Source organism: Coffea arabica, chromosome 5c, assembly GCF_036785885.1.
Source record: "Coffea arabica cultivar ET-39 chromosome 5c, Coffea Arabica ET-39 HiFi, whole genome shotgun sequence".
In the NCBI taxonomy this organism is placed as follows: domain Eukaryota; kingdom Viridiplantae; phylum Streptophyta; class Magnoliopsida; order Gentianales; family Rubiaceae; genus Coffea; species Coffea arabica.
In genome coordinates, this window is record NC_092319.1 from 6,793,896 (window position 1) to 6,821,151 (window position 27,256).

General features: G+C 33.5%; 1 protein-coding gene and 1 pseudogene across 1 annotated transcript; one reads left to right on the forward strand and one right to left on the reverse strand.

The window, feature by feature from the left end:
* Positions 1–12,056: 12,056 nt before the first annotated feature.
* Positions 12,057–15,616, forward strand: LOC113690132 (putative disease resistance protein RGA3). The gene is made up of 2 exons (XM_027207957.2): positions 12,057–14,972; positions 15,328–15,616. The coding sequence occupies exon 1, from the start codon at positions 12,099–12,101 to the stop codon at positions 14,955–14,957; it is 2,859 nt and encodes a 952-aa protein (XP_027063758.1). The 5' UTR covers positions 12,057–12,098; the 3' UTR covers positions 14,958–14,972; positions 15,328–15,616.
* Positions 15,617–16,864: 1,248 nt separating this feature from the next.
* Positions 16,865–26,797, reverse strand: LOC113690049 (pentatricopeptide repeat-containing protein At4g16470-like; annotated as a pseudogene).
* Positions 26,798–27,256: the final 459 nt, after the last annotated feature.

Below are 27,256 nucleotides of genomic sequence, written 5' to 3' on the forward strand. Positions count from 1 at the left end.
AACCTAATTCACCCCCCTCTTAGGTTGTCTTCGATCCTTACAATTAGTATCAGAGCTTGGTCTCCTAGAAATTAAGGTTAATCGGCTTGGGAGTAAATATGACAACCAACAATGCCATGTTCTTTGAGGGACAATCTGTCACTAGACCTCCAATGTTCAATAGATCAAACTATGTGAGTTGGAAGGAAAGGAAGATTATATTCTTACAATCCATTGATATTGAGTTGTGGTTTATTGTTAGTGAAGGTCCATATGATGCGTCCATATGATGCGACTATTGTTGATAAAACTACTCATAGGCTGAGACAAAAAACAAGAAGTGAGTTGACTGCTGAAGATAAAACTCATCTCACTCTAAATGCCAAGGCTATGAATGTTCTATACAGTGCATTAGATTCAAATGAGTCCATTAGAGTTAAAGGCTGCAGATCTGCAAAAGAAATTTGGGATAAATTTAGAGAGATCCATGAGGGAAGCGAGAATGTGAGAGAGCAAAAGAAATCCATTCTGGTCACTAAGTATAAATCTTTTAAGATGGAGCCTCATGAAAACGTTGACAAAATGTATTGTAGATTTAATGATCTGATCAAAAATTTAGAGGTGCTTGAGAAGGAGTACTCTCTAGGTGAGAAGAACAGAAAAATCCTGAATGCTCTATCAAAGGACTAGGAAAAGTAATTGCCATTGAGGAAGCCAAGGATCTGAATACTTTACCCATTGAATCTCTGATTAACTCTCTAACTTCTTACGAACTGAAACTTAAATCTAAGATGCAGGATGAAGAAGACACCAAGGTAAGAAAGAGTATTGCTCTGAAAGCGTCACAAGACGAAAATGAAACAGCCTCGCAGGATAGAAATGATTTGGAAGGTGATGACAGTGATATTGCACTCATCACACTAGACTTCAAAAGAATACTCAATAAGAGAAAATTCAGGAAGGCGGATCCAGTAATTCCTTCACAAATCAGTCTAATGACTTCAGAAACAAAGGAAAACTGGAGTTCAATAAGAAGCAGACTGATAAGTGTTTCGAATGTGACCAACCAGGACACTATACAAATGAGTGTCCAATGAAGAAAAAGAAGGAGAACAAGGTTGAACGAAAACCAAAGTTTAACAATTTTCAAATCACCTGGAATGATTGCAACTCAGAAGGTGAAATTGAGGAAGAAGAAGAATCTGCTCAAGTGACTTTCATGGCCATTGGAGATGAAGAGGTAACATAATGCAATTCTCAAACTGATAGTGATAGTGAATCTGATGTTGATGTTAATTCCTTTCTAGAAAAAATGCATAATAGCTTAAAAGAATCCTATGTTAGAAATAAGGAACTAAAACAGAAAATTAGCTTTCTAATACAAGATAATGCAAATCTTTTTTGACAAAACAAAGGTCTTAAGCACGAAAATGAGAACCTGAAAAGGATTGAAACTGATGTGCTTGCTGAACTTAACAAAAAGACAAATCTCTGTGACACATTCAGAAGTGAACAATGCAACCTAAAAAGGAGGATGGATGACTTATGTCAATTGTTACAACATATGAAACAGAACCGTCTTCAAAAGAATAACACTGAACCTCATCTTAACACTCATCAGACAAGATTGAATTATAGTAAAAATGAGTTTAATATCTACAAGAGAAGGCAAGTCAGATTCATTAAACCTGTTCATTTGATTGATCCAATAACTGTATGCAATTTTTGTTGTCAATTTGGTCACATGAATAGCAACTGCTATGTTAAGAAAAACATGAGAAATGGAATGAGATGCATGTGAATTGTTAGACATAATGCTAACCATGAAGGACCCAAAAAGTAATGGGTACCAAACATTATATTGTGGACTTCTGTGAAGGTGAACTTGGATAACATTGCCAAAGAATCAAAATGGTTCATTGATAGTGGATGTTCAAGACATATGACTGGTGATGCATCACAATTCATTAAACTCAAGCAAAAAACAAGTGGAAAGGTAACGTTTAGAGATGATAACAAAGCCAAAACTGTTGGTATTGGTGATGTTGGTAAGAATGGTCAAACCTTTATCCACAATGTCCTTCTTGTTGACAATCTGAGCTACAATTTACTAAGTGTTAGCCAATTGTGTGATAGGAATCTGTTTGTATTGTTCAAGAAGCATGAATGTCTCATATTTGACTCAAAGTTCAACACTGTTTTCAAAGGAAAAAGAGTTAATGATATCTATGTAGTTGTTCTTGAAAAAATTGATTCATCCTATCTCAAATGTCTCAAAGTAGCAAATGAGGACCCATGGTTATGGCATAGAAGGCTTTGTCACTTCAATATGGATTTGCTAAAAGAAATTTCTAAAAAGGATCTTGTTAGAGGTCTCCCAAAAATCAGATTTGAAAAGGACCGGATATGTGATGCTTGCCAATTTGGAAAACAAGTCAAGATATCTTTTAAACCCAAAAAATGTGTTTCTACTTCAAAATTACTAGAACTTTTACAACTTGATCTGTTTGGTCCTACACAAACTACAAGCCTTGGTGGTAAGAGATTTTGTTTTGTTATTATTGATGATTATTCCAAATATACATGGGTGATGTTTCTTGCACATAAAGATGATGCTTTCAAGAACTTCGTATCACTGTTTGCTAAAGTTCAAAATTTAATTGGCTTGAAAATTATCAAAATTAGAAGTGATAATGGCACTGAATTTCGTTTTTGTGGCTTTTCAGATTTTTGTGATAACAATGGCATTACACATGAATTCTCTATTGCTAGAGTCCCCCAACAAAATGGAGTTGTAGAAAGAAAAAATAGAATTCTCCAAGAGGCTTCTAGAACCATGCTTAGTGAATGCAATTTATTAAAGTATTTTTGGGCTGAAACCATAAACACAGCCTGTTATACCATGAACAGAGTTCTCTTAAGACCAATTTTGAACAAAACTTCCTATGAGCTCATGTTTGACAAAAAGCCTGTTGTTGGTTACTTTAAAGTCTTTGGCTGTAAATGTTTCATTTTGAACATCAAGGAACACCTTGGAAAGTTTGACAAGAAATCTGATGAGGGAATTTTCTTGGGATACTGTGAAAACAAAAGAGGCTTCAGAGTCTATAATCGTAGAACACTGATTATAGAGGAGGCGATACACATTACTTTTGATGAATCTAATGATGACATTTCCATGAGTTGTGGTGAAGATGATGATACAGGTGTACAAGAAGAATTAAAGAAATTAGCAATCAATGATCATGGCTCTGCTTCACCAGAAATTGATTTAAAGAATACTGATACTCAAGACAGTCCAGCTGGAGAAGTGAATGACAGTGATACCACTACTCCTAATGATCTTCCAAGAACCTGGAAATTTGTCCAGAACTATCCCAGGGAGCTTATAATTGGTGATCCATCTGAAAAGGTCAGAACTTGTTCTTCTAGACACCTAGTAGATAATCTTTCCTTAGTATCACACTTTGAACCTAAAAATGTTGTTGATACATTGAATGATGAGCATTGGATTTTAACTATGGAAGAAGAGTTAATCCAATTTGAAAGAAATAAGGTTTGGACTCTAGTTGCTAGACCACAAGACCATCCTATCATTAGCACAAAGTGGGTCTTTAGAAACAAAATAAATGATAAAGGGGAGGTTGTTAGAAATAAAACCAGGCTGGTGGCTAAGGGATACACTCAAGAAGAGGGAATAGACTTTGATGAGTCCATTAGAATGTTCCTAACATTTGCATGTTTCAAGAATTTTAAATTATTTCAAATGGATGTTAAAAGTGTCTTCTTAAATGGCTTTATAGATCAAGAAATCTATATTGACCAACCTCCTGGCTTTGAAAATGAATCTTATCTAGATCATGTTTTTAAATTCTCAAAAGGTTTATACGGATTAAAACAAGCTCCTAGAGCATGGTATGAACGTTTGAGTGGGTTTTTGATTGAAAATGGTTTTAAAATGAGCATTATAGATACTACACTTTTCACAAAACAAAACTCACGAGATCTTTTAATTGTGCAAATATATGTGGATGATATCATATTTGGTGCTACTAATGAGAGTTTGTGCAAGAACTTTTCCAACATCATGCAAAAAGAATTTGAAAGTATAACAAGTTTAACATTACGCTTTAGTTTTCAAAAGTTTGTTTACTCAATTTATTGTTGTTACTGTGCTATTTACCTGTATTGTTTGATTTAAAGTCTAATGAATTGAACAAATTATATATAAAAGTTAACATTAATCCAACAAGAAAAAATTTAGGGATAATAAACTAAATGCAAATATTTTTTAGCTTTCATCTATTTGATATTTTTGTATAGTAGATAGTGACAGTTGTCGAGCTTTGTAATAATAAAATTCTATTCACAAAATATATAATCAAGTACAATGGTAAGTAGGGTCGTCTCCTCAAATATTAGGAAAAATTCATTTCTTTTCAAGTGAGAATTAATTGGGGGAGTTTGGAAATTCAAAATTAATATAAATAATCAACTTAAATAAAAACAGTAAAACAGAAGAGAATTAAAATTTAATCAATAATATGTAGCTCTAGCCAAGGAGAAAACTTTAGAAGTGGTTCATACAACTGCTCATTGATGCAATAATTATTTCATCTATTCTTTAACAAATAGCTTATAACTGCCAAAACAAAAAGTGACAATTTGCTTTTCTGTACCGTGTCGAGAGTTAAGGTATGCCGGTTAACTACTTCTCTAAACAAGAAATAGCCAGTGTTGTTTGATTTGGACTGGACCAATAGAGACAGTGAACCGGCCTTCTTTCCGAGTTGGCTTGTAGTACAAAATCACAAAAATCAATCAAAATCGTAAAAAATCGGCTAAACTAGTAACCCGATTCGATTAATTGACCTAATTTTCAAACTTTTATTTCTTATTTTTTCCAAGCATAATTTAAGTTACTTAAATTGTAACACTTTTATTTATTAATAGGAGTATAAAAACACCACCCACTTAGTATAAATACCAAAATCACTCACTTTCATGAATGATCTCTAAATCAAGATGTTTCATCCCTATCATCTTTATCAATTTAGCATTAGTGATTCCAACTTGTATTAATTTATTTTAATTTAGTTTTTCAAGTAGTTATGAAAAATGGATATATTTTAGTCATGAATTTACATTTTTATATATAACTATTAGGTGTATATTTGATTACAAGTCTAATATTTTTGGAACATTTTGAATGATTGGCCGAATATAACCAAGAACTTAATTTCAATATTTCTTAAACTTATAAAAATATAAAATAATTATAACATCATGCGGACGTCAGCAAATTTTTTATAACTGTTCAATCAATCCGACCAGTTGACCCCTGACCAAGTAGTTTAGCCGAGTCGCTATCGATTTGAGTTTAACAACATTGGAAATAACGCTACAAAAGAAGAGAGACGAGCGGCTACTTGTTTCTGTTTTGTGTTGAGACTAATAATAATCTCCCTAAACAAAGATGTCCCTATTTTTTTTTTTTTGGTATAACCCACAGGTGTCCGCATTCGTTTTACTACAGTCTGCGATTAACCCTGTTCGAGCCGGGTCGGGCCCATAGGGGGTAGCTCTCTCAACGTCATTTTTTCCATTCCCATGGGTTTCGAACCCGAAACCTCATGGTTAAGGGATGCAAGTCCCTTCCATTTGCACCAACATCTGTTGGTAAGGTGTCCCTATCAAAAAGTCAAAGAAGCAAACTCCTCTTGTCTCACGTTTCTGCCTTTCCAAACTACTACCACTATCCTAATTTTCCTAAGAAAAGGATATTTCTTAAATTAACAAAAGATAAGTTAAATTGTTTCCTAATACAATTCGGAAAGAATGAAGACCAATCATCTCGGAACAGGAAACATGGTTCTAAGGACTTCGACTTGAACTAGGAAACTGCAACGCATGCGAATTTGGATCTCTCTGGACTTAGGTGCACCCACGTGGAACAGGATAAGAGTCTTCTACTAGAAATATCTTCATTAAACCACTTTTTATTTTTTTTTTCTTGTCATATTCCTACAATCAACACCAATTGTCAAATATGAGTAGAATCAGTCTAATAATGCAATATTTGGCCAAAATCACAAGAAAATATTAGTAATTTCATTAACCAATGTGTATCCTATCATATATCGTGGAGAAGATGCAATTTTTTTTAGTAATAAAAGGGAAATAATATTAAGTTATAAAGAATACAAATAATAGTAAGTTATAAATGGTCTCATAAATAAAAGATTAATAATATTATTGCACTCACTTTTTATGCATTTTTAATTTTGACTGCCCTTTATGGGGGCAAAATGTGTACTTTTAAGATTGAAAGTCATAAAGTGTGTCAACTACAAAAGTTCGGGGGCAAAGTGTGTTTAACCCCCAATATTTATTGAACATGTGATATGACGACAAGAAGTCTTACTTGGAGAGAAACATGAATCAACTCTACTCTTTTCCCAGTAACTATATAAATTAATTAGTTACAACTTGTAAAAGTTTATATAAACAAATCTTAATTCTCAATTCGTAAGACCTTGAGTTATGATCTATAGACCTCAAGTTTAAGTGACCATTGGGTAGGTGATATGAAGTGCCACACTTGATCCATTTCGCAAAAAGATAACAAAATTATATAAAAAAGGTAAATAAATGAGAATTAAAAAATGAATGAGAAAATAACAAAGATAAAACAAAAGTTCTTCAACAATAATTGTGTTCGAAGAGGGATTACAGCTTTCAGTTTCAGACTGTATAATAGACTAATAGTAATAGTAATTAGTCAATAGACTACTAAATAGGTTTTTCTCTTTAAATATATTTATTTAATAAATCTAAGCCTCTTCAAAACCAATACTAATTACTAATAGTCTAATTAAAAGAAGGTGGAATCCCATATCCATTAGGGATAAAAACATTATCATATGCACAACTATCACAAAGTTAGGATGACTCTTTAAGCAAGTTTGGACGAGAGGAAAACCTTTGAATGTGTGAGACGTATATTCTTCAAGCAGTTATAATTGTCCAAGAGTTGGCTTCTAATTTTAGAAAAATTTCATTTTCACAATAAATAAATAAACATTAGACAGTAATAATAAACCAAAAGAACAGAAAACAAAATGTGGAAATGAAACCATTTATTAAAATATGATCCCTAAAAGACATTGAAAGATTCTTTGGCTTCGCAGTTAGCTTCCTTCACTTCATGCTCTTTGACCTTTGATGGGTTCTCAATATAAGTGCAAGTTTAATCCAAAATATACTCATTTGACTGCAAGTATACATGTCAACTAGTAATTTATGGCATAAATCGGGTCGATCCTACGAGGAACAACTTTTACAAGTACTAGGTCCTTTACTTGCTCTATTATTTAGGCTAGCTATCAATAAAAGCAATGAAAATCGCAATACTAACTAACTACCTAAATTAACTAGATTACTCACAAGTAAACAATGGAGAAATTTCACTAAATACTTGAGTCTAAGGAAATAGAGTTCACTTATGGCATCAAAGATACAAGTAAATAGATTTACCTCTTATTACTATTCTTATTTAACTAGGGATTCATTTTCATATTTATCAAAACTCATTCTCATGATGTAATGGCCTAAACTAGACTAGTTTTCCCCATTCTCACGGTGAATAACTAGATCTACTCTGGTTTTCTTCATTTATGTTGTTCCATAATTATTATCAATTTTCATTGAATAACAATAACTAAAAATTTGCTATTGGTGATCAAACAATAACAAGTTATAAGCATGTATAAATAGACAAGTCAATATAAGATGTAACAAGTGTAAATCATATTCAACTCATATCAAATGACCATAAGTCTCATCTACTTCCTAGATTTAGAAATTTAGCTCCTCATGTGATAAAAGATAATAAAGAGCATAATTTCACTGCATGCAAACATAATGAATCACAAGTAAAGAGAAAGATAGAGAAAAGCTTAGCCAAGATGAAGAACAACCTTCCAATCTTCTATTTCTTCACCAAGATGAATGATACAATGAATTTTCCAAGTTTTTCTTGCAAGTTCTTAGTTAGAGAGAATGAGAAAAGACTAAAACTAAATTCTACCAAAACTAGCAAGAACTTCCTAGAACCCCCTCTCTCCTCAATGATTCTTGCATATGTATTGTTAGAAGAGTCATAAAGTGGTTAATGACAAGACATAAATCTCATTTTTTCTTCCCTAATCACTCTTGAGCATATGCAGCCGAAATTCTTGTCTAGAATTGAGTTGGAAAGCAGTGTGAAAATAGAGCAAGCTGCAGAACAAGTTGCAAAAAAATAGGGGAGAATACGTGGCTCCTTAATACCTGGCTTAACTCGCATATTGAGGTAGCGTATTGGCTTCTAGCTTGAATTCTCGATTGTTTTCTGCTCCAATTCATCACTAATACCTCATGCAAGATGTTCATGTTGTTGTTCATACATTCCACCATCAATACTTGCATTTGATGCTCTTCTACTTTCCAATTTACGATTGAATCAAGCGCTAAATGACTTCGAATCAGATCCATCTTGAACCAACGTTGAGAGTTCACCTCAATTTCTGCAAATATAACCAACTTTTACACATTAAGTTGCTCAAATAAAAACTTGCAAAATATAGAAGACTAGGGAGCAAGTTACATCTTAAAACATCCTAATTTGTACTAAAAACACACACCAAATGCTACTAATAATCATATATAATAAACACTTATCAACTTTTTTCTTGTGAGATAAATTATAACTAAAAAATCTTTAAAATAGAAAGAAACTTGAAGGAGAGTATTTGGTGTCTATAGAAACTTGAAGTCAAATTAGGGTATTGAAAATGTAATGTAACTTGAAAGAAAAGACACTAGAAATCTGTAAGCATTATAATAAACTAAAAGAAAGAGGAATTTCAAACATAATAAGCTCAATAGCTCTCAATTCTCCCAACCATTTTGTGTTACCAAGGTATCCTTACACAAGATATTTGTAGGTAGGGAAAATCATTTTTCTAAAGATTATTACATTTAAAATTATTTATGCAACTATTTTAGTACTTGATTGTACAGACAAAATCTCAAATATTAGTCATGACAACATTTATGTGATGGATTTAATGCCCAAAAAATTTGACGTAAAATAAATGGAAGTTATTGGTTTGTCAGCAAAATTGAAATTTGCCTGAGAATGGTAAAAGAGTAAAGAATAGACCAAAGAAGGCCAAAAGAAGATCCTTTCATTGTTCAATACGAAAAGAATTGTTTAAGGGTGGATGTTAGCCATCTCATACATTGAACTCCTCAGAATTTTGTTTGAAAACTTTGCAAATGATCCTAAGAATATGGTTCAAGCAAATTCAGGTATAGGTAGATCTTGAATGCATGATAGTAACATTTTCTAAGTTAGTTACAAATCTCATCTTATAAAGAATTGCTTTGCTGCAAAACTAAAGAATCCAAAAGTTGGCTCACAATTATTGCCAGATGCTTATTTAAGAGAGAGAGAGAGAGAGAGAGAGGGAGAAAAAACGGCAAAAGCTTAATAATGACATAAAAAATAAAAGTTTAAACCCTTAAATCCAGTTAGTTTTTTTTAGCAGGAAAAAATGTGAGATTTAAGAAATGGGGAGGGGTAGGGAATTTAGAAACCATGATCTCTAATTCCTGGAGTCTCAATTTTAACAACTAGACTAAGTCCTTCAAGGCTAATTACACCAAATAGTTCTTGGTGAGAATTTCTCCCAAGAAATAGTAACAAATTGATCCATAAATACTTTTCAATTAGCCATGTTAAGCAGGAGTGAGCAATAACTCTAATTAATATAAGAACATAGAAGAAGTGGGGTAGGGTAGGGAAATTAGAACACAAAACCTCTAATTCTTGGGGTTTTAATTTTAACAACTAAACTAAGGCCTCCGAGGCTAATTACACCAAATAGTTCTTGGGGAGAATTCTCCCAAGAAATTGAAACAAATTGATCCATAGATACTTTTCAATTAGCCATGTTATGTAGGAGTGGGAAATAACTCTAATTAAAATAAGAAATATATATATATAGACACACATTTCCTTTTATTTAGAAAAATTGACACTTGGTGCACCAAATAAACTTTTCATTCCACAAATCTAACAGTGCTTCTTGTAAGGATAAGAATCCTGATTTGAAGTGTAATAAGATCCTTCTAACAAGTCCCAAAGTGGTCATTGGCAACACTTTCATCAGATTTTTGCACTTTTCAATCAACTCATCTACAAAAAAATGGGATAGATTAAGAAGAATCATGGATAAATACGCGACCTTACTTTTGCCTTTATTCTTGTGTGCAAGGTTTACGCCAATGTTGCTTGATTCCCAACAACTGGAATATGAACATCAATTGTTAAAATAGATCAATAGGAACGATGTATTGGTCAATTGAGTGTAAAGGAAGGAATTTTTTATGCTTTTTAATCTATAAATACCCGAACTTATTCTACTTCATCCACTGTCTCACAAATTAAATTGTAAGGCTTCTTTTTTTAATGTTCATTAAAATTAGAAATATATAGTCTAACTTAACCTAAATAAATATTAATCATGACATAATATTGATCATTAAACTTGTATGATGAATTTAGTACATGATAAAACTGTCTGATGAGCATATATTTAGGTGAAATGTGATTATTAGCGTTGCACGCAACAATGAAATTAACGTGGATATGGTAAAAGAGAAAAGAATAGTAAAAAGAAGTCCAGAAGAAAATCCCTTCATTGTTCAATAGGAAATGAATACTTTAATGGTGGATGGTTTCCATCTCATTTCTATAGCTCAGAAATTTGTTTGAAAATCATGCAAGTGATTCTGTGATTATGGTTCAACCAAATTCATATAAGAGGGAAACCTTGAATGCACGGTTGAAATATTCATCTAAGTCAGTTACATATTTCATGCACGTACAGTATCAAAGTCGACAAAGAATTGCTTTGCTGCAAAGCATAGTAAGTAATCCAAAGTTAGCTTCTAAATTTTTATCTTCAAATTGAAATAAAGAAAAAAGAAAAAGTTTAGTAGTGACCTGTAATCGTTAAGAAAGAATATATATATATATATATATATATATATATATATAATAACCCTCAAATTTATAAAACCCTCAATTGCATGGAAATCCTATGCAATTGTTAGTTTTAGCATAAAAATTTATATGGTAGAATGAATCAAGTATTACAATTGAAAAATTTTAATATCAATCTTCAAATATTCTAAAAATGTCAAAATTCCATGTAAATCAACATATAATATAGTAGAACAAATAAAACAACAGTAATAAAGCAGATTATGTCCTATAAATTAATCATGGTAACTAAGTCAAATTTATATTAATTATATTCTATTTTGACATCTAAATATTGATTATAATAAATATTGGGAAAAAATGAACATTCCACTCCAACTTGTGTACTAGACACTCTAGAATGACAATTTTTTTTACCTACCATTATGAGCATTCCAGCACATGAAACAAGAGGTTAGAGTATCCAATGAGTCCTTGTTAAAATGTTTAAAAAGAAATTGTTAACAAATAAAAACAAAAGGAACCCTTTAATGCAATGGTTATATGACCCTTTTATAGATCATCTATAGAGTATAGAATAGATACTTTATGACAAATCACATTATCTGAAAGAAAAAAAAGAAAAAGATATGATAATGATCACATGTTGCATTTTAGTCGCTTTTTAGATTTAATTTCATTTCATTTGGGAAAATTGACACTTGCTGCCTCAAATAATCTTTGTATTAAAAAAACTGGCAATTCATTTTGTAAATATAAGAATCCTGACAATTCGTTTTACACTTTTCACATGTTTTACGCTTTTCAATTAATTCAACAACAAAAAAGAGGGATACACAACTTTGCTTTTCTCTTTATTCTTGTGTGCAAGGTTAACGTCAATGTTTTCTGATTCCAAACACTAGAATAAGGAATGCTTTATTCTTTAATTGAGTGTGCATCAAAGTAAGGAATTTTTATGCCATCCAATCTATAAATGGCTGAACATATTTGCTGTTTCTAATTCTAAACAAACAAACAGTTTTCCACTTCGAAATACACAAATTCTCAGCTAAAAACCAAAGCAATGGCTGAATTGTTTGTTCCAAAGATAATAGATGAATTGGGTGATGTTGTCGTAAAGCAGCTCGGGGAGAAGATTAACCTGGTGATGGGGGTTGAAGAGGAGGTGGCAAATATCAAAAGAAAGTTAGAAACGATACAAAATGTGCTCCAAGATGCAGAAAGACGAAGGCTGAAGGAGGAACCGGTCGGGAAGTGGCTAGAAGAGCTTGAAGACATAACATATGAGATGGACGACGTCCTGGACGAATGGAACATCAAGATTCAGAAACCAAAAAATGAGGGAACTCAACAAAATGCCAGATTGAAGGCAACATTGTGGAGCAAGGTTCGTTCCTTCATCCCATCCCTTTGTTCTTGTCTTAAACAAGTTCCTGTTCGTAGTGATATTGCTTCGAAAATAAAAAGCATAAGTGAAAAGCTAGAATTAACTTTGAAAGAGGCAGATGAATTCAAGTTTATTACAAGTGGGGGGGTTCCTGATTCTCAAGATTTTAAGCGAATTATGACTACCTCAATCATAGACGAATCAGAGATCTATGGTCGAGCATCTGATAAGGATGCTTTACGTAACCAAGTATTATCTGAGAGTAGTAGTCAAGGAAGAAGGGGGGGTCAAGTTATCTCTGTAGTAGGGGCCGGGGGTAGTGGAAAGACCACACTTGCGCAGTTACTCTTCAATGATGATAGAGTGAAGAACCATTTTGAACTTAAAAAATGGGTTTGCGTATCAGATCCTTTTGATGAGAAAAGGATCGCCAGAGCAATTCTTGAGAGTCCTGAAAAGAGTTCTCTGGGCTCGTTAGAGTTGGAACCACTGCTCCAACTGTTGAAAGAAACTTTTTCCGGTAAGAGATTCCTGCTTGTCCTAGATGATGTCTGGACAAAGGAAGACTCAAAGTGGAAACCTTTCCAATACTCTCTCAAGGATGGTGCTCCCGGAAGTGTAATATTGGTGACAACTAGGAGTCTAGAAGTGGCCAGAGTGGTGGGAACAACTCATACTCACCAGATGGCTCTGATGTCTGACTCTGATTGTTGGCTAATAATCCAAAGGATAGCATTTGGTGGAAGATCAGAAGAGTGGTCTAAGAAAAAGGAAAGCATTGGGCAGAAAATTGCAGAAAAATGTAAGGGGTTGCCACTTGCTGCGAAGACTATGGGAAGCTTGTTACGGCTCAAAGATACCGTACAACAATGGCAGAATGTTTTGGACAGTGAGATATGGCAATTGGAGGAAGCAGCCATGGAACTTTTCCCTCATTTGTATTTAAGCTATAACGAGTTGTCCCCAGAGCTGAAACGTTGCTTCTCATATTGTGCTGTCTTTCCCAAAGATCATGAGATATATGTAATGGAGCTTATTTGGCTGTGGATAGCACAAGGCTATGTTCGCCCAAGACGAAGAGGTGAGCGCTTGGAGCTAGTGGGCCGCGAGTACTTCAACAATTTGGCAATGCGTTCCTTTTTTCAAGAGTTAAAAAAAGTTGGTGATGAATATCAGAAGTGCAAGATGCATGACATAGTGCATGATTTTGCACAATTTCTCACAAAAAATGAATGTCATGTACTTGGTGGAATTGGAAGAAATTCATCTAGTGAAAGACCACGTCATCTAACAATTTTGGAAGAAGGCACTGAGGAGGAGATGTTTAGTTCTCGAGTCGTTGATTTTGGATGGCTCAGGAGCATTTTAACTTTTTCTGAAATTGGAAGAGTAGTAGTTCCCCAAAATCTATTCCGCAGCTTGAAATGTGTGAGAACCCTGGCTTTATGTGATTGTGAGCTAGATGAAATCCCAGCCGAGATCGGAAGGTTGATTCATCTGCGGCACTTGGACTTGAGTGATAATCGTTTCGTGACGCTGCCAGAAGCTATATGTGATCTATATTATTTGGAAACTTTTTATATCAATGATTGTGAAGAGCTTTCGTGCCTTCCTGAAAGGATTGAAGCCCTTGTACACTTGAGGCACCTTCACAATGATAATACTGATGAATTACGTCAAATTCCACAAGGACTCGGGAAGCTAACATCACTTTGTTGTTTGACTCGGTTCATCGCCAGGAGCAACTTTGATGATTTGGCAATTTTGAAGGATCTGAACCAATTGGAATCATTGCGCGTCGAAATTGAAGGAGAAGTAGATTTTGGGAGTGCGGAACTTGGCAAGAAGGTCAACATGCGTGGAATGGCTTTGATCTTTAGCTCTGGGGCCCACCTTATAGAAACTCCAAGTTGCATTGAAAGCATGGAACCGCCTCCAAACTTGGAAGGACTTGAGCTAGATGGCTATCCAGGAGTCCAGTTACCGAGTTGGCTTGTGACGAAGCCTCTGGTCAATAACTTGACGAGGCTATACATTGAGAAGCCCCGCAATATCTCATCCTTGCCTGCCTTGTGGAAGCTATCATCCCTAGACGAGCTTTGGATCATGGGACTGGAAAAGCTGGAATGTTTGGGTAAGGAATTCTTCGGAGGCACAAAAGCACTACATGAGAATAGTCTTGATGCTCTTGATACATTGTCAAACTCCGTGTCATCATTCTCAGCTGAAGCAGTGGCATTTCCGAATTTGAGAAAATTACATTTTGAGAACTGTTACAATTGGACACGTTGGGAAGACTCAAGTGAAGATGATGAAAAAGTTGCGGTCTCTGTCATGCCAAGCCTGGAGGAGCTAAAATTTAAGTATTGTGCAAAGCTTGAGGCTCTGCCACATCGCATCCTCAGAAAGATATCATCTCTCAAAATTTTGGATATTCAGAGTTGCGACAAGTTGAGGAATCGTTACTCTGACAAAACAGGAGATGACTGGAAACAAATATCACACATTCCTCAAGTTCACATATCCGATTATTAGTATTAATCTACTCAGGTATGGTTACTCATACATTTTTTTTTTTATGTGCCTATCATCTTTGAAGTCAAATAATTACGACTTATAGAATTACAACAAACTAAGGCCTGCTCTGTAGAATAAGACATGTGCTTAATAAGAATCACATGTTAACAAAGCCTTATGTATAATGAAACTATGAATTATTCATTAATAGTTTAGAATGGTTTTTTTTTTTTTATTGAGAAGATGCAAGTCATTAACTAGTAAATACAACACTAAATTTCAAACAATATCTAACTGTAAACTCTTGAGTTTGGAATTCCATTTTTCTCTTGTCCTTTTATCCTTTTATTTTTTATTTATTTTTTTGCTTTTGCCCTTTGTTTTCCAGAAAATTGCTCATTGATGGCTCAAAGTGAAGCTACAGCAGAAGACTTCGAGGGATCAACCTCTATGTCAACTTTTCACTTGGGTTCATGTAAAATTTCAAATAATTGTAAATATGGTTGAAGAGGCACATCCACTTACTTTGTTCAAAATCGTTTGTTGAAAGCGTATGTAGCCTTACAAATTGCCAAATTGAATTTCAAGTGGTTACAAAACCAGTCTTTATTTCTTCAAATTATTATCGTCTTATTGTATGTAAGTTTGTGTAGATTTAATAAAAAAGAAAGTTTGTACATTGTGCTTGTCTATATAGTGTATTATTGACAATCTATTATTAGCGCACCTATTTTATGGTATTATTCTAAAAATAACATGAATTCAAATTTGAAATTCAATAATACACATGTAGCATACATCCAAAACTATTAATAATAAAAAAAATCACTACATTATGAGTGTATAAAAAGTTAATCCATATTCTAATGGTTAAAAGTAAACAAATTGACACATTATTGTTTATCTTGTTTCCTTTCCTAAAAAATGTTTACATAGATAATTAGAATAACAAAAACTCATACTACAAAAGTGCATGTACACTTAAAGGCACCAAAACTCATGATACTTTTATAGTAGTAGCAGCAGTGGTAGTTCTAGCAGTAGTAATGACAATTTCTTTATTTGTTAATAATACTTTCTTCTAATTAGCTTTTTTTAAAAAAATTTTAAGAAGCGAAGGAATAGAATTTAAGAAGCGGGGAGAGGATAAGGTGAGTAGAACAAAATATCATAATAAATCTTGACAATTTCATTCACAAGCCAAAAGTTACCACCAACAGAATTTTGAACTTGAAAGCTTGTAAGACATATCATAATAAATCAATTATTTACATACTTCACATATATGAACCAGTTTAACAAACTATCCATATTCCATAATTGAATATCATCCTTTGTTTATTCACTATTATATATGTTTAATACTAAGTTGAAAATATGCCTTCCCCATCCCTGCTTCCTAATCATACCCCTTCCTGATAGAAACCATTTTTAAAAAATAATTGAAAAATTCAGACATGTAATTAGCTATCTTCAAGTTGATTGGAGATAAAATAGACTTTGACACATCAAATTTCATTGCATTTATATTCAACTCCAGTAGTTAGTTATCTTTTGATTCTTTCTATAAAGGCTATTAAATCATTTAATTTAATCCATAAAACTCACATTTTAACTGTGAAATTGGGCAGCCCTAGCCGAATGACTTTCATAATGGAAGTCACTACTATCTCTCAAATAGACATTACCTGATCCAAAATTCATCTTTGAAGAAGCAAAATTGGTACTTCGTGTTCAGCTTCCAGAAAATTGAAATATGAAAGAATTCTCAAAGAAACAACAAAACCTTGCTCAATGCTACTAGATTGCTACTAAAGTTACCAGGCTTGACAAGAAAATGGCACTGGTTTCACCAAGTAGTTCATTTACAAATTGACAAAAATCGCCACAAACATCAAATTAGAAACCAAAGTAGTGCATAAGAGTGTAGAAGAAACCGTTTATAAGGTTTATAAAAATCCCAACAAGTACTCCGTGAAACCCAATGTAGCAAGGAATCAATCATTACAAGTGTTACAGGATGGACCTATTCTGCCTGCTGAGAATTACAACAGTACAAAGCTCTGGTGCTGGCGGACAGCACCTGCTTCCTAAAATTTCAGATGGTGTTCAAACAAAGAAGCCATTTCAATCTGCAATACAATTCAAACAAGGAAACAAATTCATCCTTGGTACCGGATCATGAATAGACATTATTAGAGAAGAAAATGCAGATCAGGAACATTTATTTCTAAAATATGACACAACTCATTATTTTGCCATTAAATATTCTATGACAGCAAAAACAGACTCTTCCTGCGAGAGTTTCTCACTCATAAGATCATGACCTAAAGAAGGACAAGATTATGAGCAATGATCAATCAGAATTTGATTTAGAAGCCTACCGATAACTACATGCACTGTCATATTTTAGAGTCTTGCTGTGAAACGCTGGTTGGGAAGCCACCAATATCACAGAGATCCACCAGTGGTCGTTATGGAGTTTAACCCCTTATTTGCCTTATAACTCCCAATTTTAACTCAAGAAGTAATGCATTTTGGACGATTGATACCTCACTGCGTCAGTACGAAGCCGCTTTCCAAGCATTACCGTTGGCTGTATTCTACTAAGTTATATTGAGAGAAGGCCTGTTGCAAAGGCAAAACCCAGTATAGGCAGAGGCAACCATAATCACCCCTGTCCGGTGGATCCGAACCAGAAAGAAAAAAAAGGGTTCTTGATTGATGACATTTGATTTGAAAGGAACACAAACCAGATGCTATCCACAAAGCAAACAATTTGCTAGACAACAAATAAATACTAAAAATGAAATTGACTTATAGAAATGGGGGTACCAATGGGAAAATTGTAGAATACTGATAGAAATTTGACCAAAAATTACCCACAGGAAGATTATCATATTCAGCAACATGACAATTATATGATGAACTCTTTTATGATTTTCAATGCAGTAACTCCCATGAAAAACAGCATAGGAGATCAGAAAGGTCAACCATGAGTTTCCGTTGAGTTGTATTAAGCAAAAGAGAAATTTCATGAATTTACCAAGTAATAGCTTCTAGCTGTAATCATGATCAAAGTAATTACTAAAAATGGTGGTGTACTACAAAATAGAACTGTCATATAACAGTCCGATGAAAATTATTTCAAGTTATATGCTCCTTTTAAAATATGTTGAATCCACCTTGGTTGACAAGCAAAATGTCGTCATTTAGCATTCTTGCAAAGTTGTATATGGCAAACCAAATATCATATGCATGTTCAGGCAGTTGAGACCAGACCAAGACGCAGCTCTGTTTCTCAAGTACAAGGTCAATTTCAGCAAAGCATACATTCTCATATGCCTCAGTACCAAGCTTTTGTCTGAATGATGAAAGATTCGCCAATGGCCAGCACGGCAATTTTTCTCCATCGTGTGTAACAATTCAATCCAATGCATATGACACTGAGGATGAAGTACAGGCTAAGAGTTTAAAGCTTTCAGAAGTTCTCCCCTCCTCAAAAGCAGCATTCGACACATAGCATTAGCTGCCACATAGGCGATTGTGTTCCTCAATCTTTAATCTGATTACTTATATCAGTATGATATCCCATATCTTTTAGAACACAAGTCAGATCTTCAATCAATTGATATAACTCCCCAGTTTACTCATGAGTATTATGCTTCATAAATAAAAAGTGAGCCTCCCTTTGAATTTCAATCATGCTATGATCAGGCTCCTTCTTGACACCAGATTCATTCATCACACTACTAATCTCGGCCACATTATCCCACAATGAAATAGAAGCAGAAGCATTTGACAAGACAACATACTTTACCAAGTCCATATTTCCATGAATTTTACAAGCTCCAAGTAAAACACCCCATACAACTGGCTGAACAAATCAAAGCATTGGTTAACCTGCCAGCAGGCCCTAACAGATCAACCATAGATGCATAATATTTTCCCTTTGGCTGAATTCCATAATCTCTGTGAAGTACTCCCACCTTTGTTCACCAAACCTACATAATATTTAACATGATGTCCATATCCAGATATTAAAGCCTTCATCAAACATCCTGTGAAAGGATTCTATAACCTGTACCACTCTTCCATGGTGTCCATATCCAGATGTTAAAGCCGACCAGGTAACAAAATTTCTATCTAAAAACTTCTCACATACAAGACGCCCTTCAGAGAGACTACTGCACTTGAAATAGATATCCATGAGGGCACTATTAACTACAAGATTTCCACTAATTTTGCACTTGATCCACAGAGCATGGGCTTGCCTGCCCTGTTCTAGCATTGCTAAAGAAGTACAAGCCCTAAAGACTGATGCAAAAGTATAGTGGTCTGGTATCAAACCATTTTTTCTCATCTTATGGGACATGCTCAAGCCCACCTCTTCCAACCCTTTCTGCACATAGCTTGCAATCATCGAACTCCATGAGACCGAGCTTTTCATTTGTAACTTATCAAAAAGAATACGGGCTAGATTAAAATCTCCGGCTTTTGCATGTAAAATCAACAATTTAACATTTAGATATTCATTGGGAACACATCCAGTGATTACCATTTGCAAATGGATTTTTTTTCCCATAAAGTCTTGCAAGAGAAGAGAATGAGTTTCCGATTCTACTTGAACCCGTGCATGGCATAACATCCCAACAGCTTCCACTACTCTTCCTGATAAACAGAGATCCTTCAAAGTCTTATCCAAGTGAAGGGTAATCTCTCTCGCATCAGCTTGAAAACTGGGAATGTCATCAACAATGATTTAATTTGACAGCTAGAATAACTCTATTTCCCCTGTTCTTCTTCAGAGAAGAGGAACATCATGTGGAAAAATTATCCATTCTAGTTGTATTAATACCAGTAATTGCAATCACATAATATGCTCAAGTTTTTTTTTTTTTTTTTTTTTTTACAAAAGACAAGACTTTAAACTTTAGTCATTTATGATACATAAAAACACTCACTATTTGACTCTCATGGCCTACATTGATACCATTTACTTCAGCTATAGAAACAATTATATACAATCCCTTATGCAGAACCCACATAAAAAAAAGGTTTTAGTGTATTAATACAGCGAATTATCAATATGGCTCTTGCCCAGGCACGTATAACTGAACCAATTTAAACTTGTATTCATCCTCAGCACAGAAACCACATATATTAGTACAAGTTATGCAGAAAAAAGAAATTAAAATACATATTTTTGCTGTATTAATACAGAAATTTATCAAGTTTTTATATGTCAGAGCATTCAGTTTCCACTAAAAATCCAACAAACTAACTAAAAAGTGCAAGATTATTAAGAACACAATCAATGGCAATCAAGATATGGTGATTAATAAAACAACTATGAAATTAAAAAGAGAAAGAAAAAAATGGGAACCTTACTTTCCATTGCTGCTCTCCGTCTTAATCCTCCTGAGAAGAGTGGAAGTTTTTCCGGCGAATATGGGTCCAACAATCACGTGAATTTCACCGGCAATTCTAGACATCCATTGAATTTATTTGCAAATTCTAGACACCCATTGAATTGATTTGATTTGTTTCTTTGCAATAGTTAGTATATCCTCTTGAAATTCTAGACACCCAGTAAAGATTGTTCTATGAATTTCTTTCTTGAACCATAAAATTCATTTTTAATTGTTCTATGAATTTACTTCTTTCTTTATTGAATGTTTGGAGATGCCAAGGATTTTAGGATGATAACTATTGCAAGAAAACGAAGACCTCCTAAATAGGACATTGAAGTTCCAATTAGCTAAGTATTGGCGTTTCCTATTTTAATCGGAACGGTTATACGTATCAGCCCATATATGGGTTATTATCATTTATCCCCTTAAATTATATCACTACTATCAGTTTACCCCATAATGTTATCTTTTAGTCACTTTAACCCATAAGTAATTCAACTCAACATATTAAGAAATTTTGGACAAAAATACCCTATTATTTTATTGCATTACTACATTGTTATTATCACTTTATTCGTTTAGATTATAGTGATACAATCACTTTAGTTCCTAATATTATTTTTTAGACATTTTACTTCATCGTTAATCTAACTAGTATGGTCAAAAAATTTTAAATATATTTACCCTTTTTATATATAATTAAAAATAAAAAAATTGGAATGATTATTCTTCCTTTTTTTCACTTTAAGAGATCAAAAAGCATAAAAATAAAAGGGTTTTCTCAAATTTTTTTTCACACTTATTAATACTCGAAAAAGAAAAAGAGATGGGAAATAAGGAGATGAAAAATTAGATTTTGCAAAGAAAGAAAATAAAGAAAAGTATAACATTATCGTATTACTTTAAGGTTGTCAAGATTAGGATTGGAATTTGGTAGTAAACAGAAAAGTGAAATAATTTTAAAAAATAAAAGTATTCAATTCTTTCTTATTTGTAATTTAAAAAAAAAAAGAATTGAGCTCTCTCTCTCTCTCTTTCTCTCTCTCCCTCTCCCCTCCCCCTCTCCATCTTTCTATTTTTTTCAATATTAATAAGATTGCCAAAAAGAAAGAAATGAATTCTTTGACTTTTTTTTCTTGATACTAAAAAGGAGAAGAGTCACTCTAAATTTTTTATTATTTTTATTATGCAAAGAGGAGGGTATTTGCTTCTAAAGTTTTTTAACTTGCTAAGTTGGTTTAATGGTAAGATAAACTGCCTAAAAAATAACTTTAAGGGGTAAATTGATAATGAAACTATTGTTTATGGGGGTAAAGTGATAATCATTTTAAGGGTTAAACATGTCTTTTCACTTTAATTAACAACTCCGTTAAGTTTGACCGTTAGTTTTTGGGGTAAAGTGACTAAAAGATAACGTTAAGGGAAAGATTGATAGTAGCACTAAACGTTAAGGAGATAAAGTAATAATAACCCCGCATTTTATCTGGTATTTTGTATACAAAGACTTGCACTTACTATATTATAACATGTAAAATAGAAATAAGAATAGACGCAACTCAGACTCAAGCTCGAAATATAGTTGAAGGTGAATTTATCTAGGTTGTGAAATTTACCTTTTCTATTGTTAATTAGAACATTCATGTTTAATTAGTTTTCTGGGTGTTAAAATTCTTATACCAACATCATTCTACAAGTGCATAACTATGCAATATACATCCCACCATCTTAATATCAAGACCTAAAGTAAGTCGTATCTTTTTTATTTTCCTTGTTTGTTATTGTAATTTGTACCTTATTCCTGTGCATACAGTACATCACAAAAAGGTGTTTTCCCATCTATTTTTATTTTTCTAAAAATAAAGAAGGCAGAGAAGTTGAGGGAATATGTTGAACTTCTACTTCTTTTTCTACTTGTCCCTTTTCATCCTGTTTAATTCGTTTTATAATTTCTTCAATTTACAAAAGTATTCAATACAACATATTAAACACTTTTCATATTTTCTTTAAATATATTAAAGAAAGCTTGAAATGGTCTCATGACCACTGATGCACTCCACTCAAACTTAATTATATTCTGCAATTTCTGTTGTAATGGATCTTTTGTTCCACTCCTTGTTCTCCTAACTATTATACTTTTTATTATATTACTATTTTTTTTATAAACATCATATTATAATTCTTTTTTTTCCGTAAAGATACAATTACTATTAATTGAGCAATACATAAAATTTAATAAATTTTAAAAATCAAATTACACAAAAAAATTATTTTTATGAATTTTTTATTTTTCTTTTTTTGAGACTATTGTATTTATTTTTTCCTATGTTTGTAGTTATTTAATAGTAAAAAAAAAGAATTGAAATATGACATTTATGGAAGAAAAATAACAATATAATAAATAGTCAGACAGAGTGGGGAACAGGGAGTGAGATAGAAGATCTGCTGCAAATTTCATTTGGATTCTTTTTTCTAAGTTTTGAAAGAAGGATTGTATTATTTTAATATTTTTTCAAAATTTAGATAAATTATGGTTAATTTTATGTTAGAAGATACTATATACCAGAATTAGAACAATGAATTAGGACCACCAAAAATCTCAATCATGTGCAAATAAATTCTAGACAATGACTCAGTTTTTATATTAATATTTGATTGTAACATTTCTAACATCTAATACGGTAATTTAATTATCTTTAATTATCTTATGTACGTTACAAAGTTTCTTTCTTGTGCTAAATCACCAATGCAAAGTTTTTTTTTCCCTTCCCTTTGGAACTTTTCCCTTGTTTCCTTTCTTAATCTTTGTCAATGCGTCACAGGCTCGAAGCAAGTTTTCCACGAATGGAACGCTAGCCTTGCTGATTGGCGCTTTCCCCTATTGATGCATGAGTACTTGGGAAAGCTGAAGCTGCCATTGTTATTTACATACTAGCAATAATTTTTGTTTCACAGGATTTTTGTTTTATTTTGTTCACAATGACAGTTGTAAATAATTTGTTGTTTATTTGGTAAGATATATGAAATTAATAGCAAGTTACTAAGCAACTTTTTTTTCTGTCCAAAATAAACAATAGTTTATTGTTTGATAAGCAATAATGACAATAGTTTTACTAATATGATAAAATATATTTCAATACCAAATTTATTCTTTCTAAATTAGAACAAAGTGTCATCATAATGCTTTTAGAGTTGGTGGCTTTTTGGATTCGTGAAACTATCATAATGCTTTTCAATAGCAGTTTTAGACCTTTTTTTTAGTTAGTATTGCTTATAATACAAAAAAAAAAAAAAGAAGAAGAAAAGGATTGACAAATAAAAATTAGATCGCATAAAAAATTCTCAAAAAAAGTCACTAGTTTAACAGTTAATGTTGGTGTTTATAGTTCCACAGTTTCACTAGGAAAAATATAGAAAAATGAGGAATAAGAAGAGAAAACGAAAAGAAAAAATAATTATAAATCCCATTCTTTGTATATGGATACCAAACAAGTGAGTCTTATTAAATGTTAAGGCTATTATTGTCATTTCAGGTGTGTAAGGGAGGCAAGTGTAATTTTTAAAACCTTGGGAGAACTCAATGAAATTATCAGAAACTTATACCTATGGGAAATGTTTGCATGCCATTGAAATTTGCTGGTCAGTTTTAATGACCATAAACTGAACTTCTCACATAAATACTAAGGCTGCGTTCGATTCTACAGAATTGGAATTGAATTGAAATTGTAACATACTGCAATTCCTTGGTTTGGCAAATACATAGAATTGAGCAGGAATTCATTTCGAATTCCAAATTCTTTGTTTGATTGGGAGAAGAATTCATGGAGAATTGGAATTACTTAAATTTAAAATTGAAAAGATATGTTCCTTTCAATAATAATAATAAAATGTTAACACAATCACTTTGTGGGAAAAAAAAGGAGATAATTTGCACAACTTTTTGATTATTAAAAACAAAAATCTTTATATCCTATCATGTAGTCTATACTAACTTTTATAGATTTATATAACTATTATATCATGTTAATTATCAAAACATTGAAATTATTCACTACCAAGATTACATCTAGAAAATGAAGCAAAATCCAAAAAACGTGTACAAAATGCTTGTCCACGTCACCAAATCAATACTTACTATGTAATCGTTAATTATGATCTTACCAGCTAGAACAAATAAATACAAATTTAAATAATCTAGCATTAACATTTTGGTCTTTTAGTCCCACTAGGTATTCTGCCCTGACGCTATGCGTCAAGTAGCTAGGACCTGATATTTTATTAGAATGAGTTTGAAAAATTGGAGGGCAGAAAGAATTATTCAACCCACAGGAAAAGCCAGCAGGGAAAGGTTAGGCCGTGGTGGTGGGTTGTACTGGTGTTAGCCAGGTGTTGTTTGCATGCCTGTTTGCATGCCTTTGCAGTATTTGGTTTCTAATTTACCTGAGTTGGGTTGCTACGTCAGCTGATAATCACCATAGAGACATTCAATCAATTGGAAATATCCCAAAGGTATAACACGCAATAGAATCAATCTAAATAAAACAAGACACAATCTAATCACATAGAGATAACAAGCCACTCTCAAGATCCTTAGGAGCAATATAAACTTAAACTAAATGAAACAGATAATTTGGGGAAGCTTAAACAAACCTATCATCCCAATAGACACAATTTAGCAAAAAGATTCAATTATTACCTAAAACCATCTATTGGGGAAGCTTCAAATGCTTGAGACATGGCTTAGTACAATGGATATCTTTGACTTATCTTACATCAGAAACATTGCTAAGCTTAGATCAATGATACAGAAGCCAAAAGCATAACTATGATACAAAAGTAAAGCAACTAAAAAAAGAGAAAGCATGGCTTGTATACGAACATCAAACATCCAATTTGCAACCAATGAGTAGTAACGAGTAGTAATGCAAATTTACCACCAAAACCAATCCCAGTTCAGAAATATCCGTGAGAAAAACAAAACTTAATCCAATGCTTAGGCTCCATAAGAATTGAAAGGAAAGAATCCGAAGTACAGCATGCAAAATACCTGCCAGATTCTAATTCATATAAACCTCAACATGATTGAAGAACACACATGCATGACAATCAACAATAGCAGAATAATACAAGACCAATTATACCTCATATCTAGCATAAGATCAGTTCAAAGTACCGGAGATTAAGAGAGAGTCCCAAAACAGAGATTGATGGGCATTAAGTCTCATAGGATGCAGAGAAAGGGATTGAATCAGCAAAATCAAATTGGCCTTGGTGGAGTGAAATGGATATAAGACAGGTATATGAAAAATAAAAAGGGATTGAATCAGCAAAACCAAATTGCCCTTGGTGGAGGAGATGGATATAAGGTGGGTATATGGAAAACAAAACTGATGAGATTGGTACTTCAAACTCTGCCAGTCATAGGAGAATCGAAGATCCGGTTTTGCATTTGCTAGGGGATTTTAGATAGAAAACAGTAGAGAGGAGGAAGAGGAAGAGTGGGAAGCAGAGTTTATCAGTGTTTTGCCATGGAATTGCCGTATGTCCTCCAGGTCGTGTCTTAGCAAGCTACTTGTTGGCATCATAAAACACAAAAACAAATGCGAAAAAAGACTACAACTCACCTTACCCAACACAATTAGCAGCTCGCCCTCATATATCCGCTGCCGAGCTTTCTTAGTTACACATCAGCCATTCATGCAAACCAACAAAACAAAGTAAGGCTCACATAGAACACCTGCAGAACACCTAAATACTGATGAAAAATCCTAAAATCCACTTCAACATTTCAACACATCCCCAGATTAAACCGCACCACTGTCAAAAACAGCAAAAATTAACCAGCTCCTGCAAATAACACCTACCAAGTCACTTGCTCCTTCCTAGACTTAATCGGCCACCATGAATTTCCCCACTCTTTCTAGAACACTTAAAAGTCAATTATGGATGAAGACGCAGTGGAGGAGGCAATCAAATTGGAAGATGACGAGGTGAAAAAAGGACCGGTAGAGCAGGCTAAGAAAAGACTGTAATGGAAACTGCAAAGCTTTCGAGCGGTGATTCTTGCATCTTACCCAATTCACCGCTAAACTTGTTGCTGTTGAAGAACAACACGTGGAGAGCGGTGAATTTCCAGCAAAACCACTCCCATCTAGCGCCAAGACACCGCCCACTAAGGCACTAACCAGCAGCAATTGCTAGCAAAACAAAGAAGAAAGCTAAGACCGCCCACCGCCCACTAACCACCAGCAATTGTTGACTGCCAAAATTGTGAAATTCCAGCTGAACCATTGCCACTGAATGCTAAAAGACCAAAACAGCCCTCAAAGTCACAACAATCACGGTATAACCGGTCTATTGCGCACTGTTCATAAGCGATTCTCGCTTTATATATGTAAGATTTCTAAGAGAATAGAAATACATATAGTTAATGACAAGTAATGCTATGTCCCTAGCCTCTAGCCCCACGGTTAGTCATTTGCTGCAAGTTCTTGTTATAACAGATGCAACAAACAGGAGAACAAACAAGAACAGGCAAGAACACTAGAATAATTTTTGGGGGAAATCGGATTTTTTTTATTAGGGTCCGGAACGAATCAGAAGTTTTTTATACATAATGAATATAAGGCGTATATATATACAACCAAATAACCAAATGGACTGGACCCAAAAATAGGTCCAAAACCGAGACCCAAACTAAAACGGATACGGTATCTAATATATTCCGTAAGCTTCGTTGCCCCCCGGGCCCCCCAGCCGGGGCGCGTCACCTCCTGGACCCCCGACTCGCTGACCGGGCAGTGAGACCTCCGAGCAGCTTAGCGAATCGCCGTAGGTCGAAGGTCTGATTCAAGGCATTCCAACAGTTCTTTTCAGTGGACAATCACTTTTCAAATTCCAATTCAA

Excerpts from the sequence above, each read along its gene's own strand:
- LOC113690132 (XM_027207957.2), top strand. The coding sequence starts at position 12,099 with ATGGCTGAATTGTTTGTTCCAAAGATAATAGATGAATTGGGTGATGTT.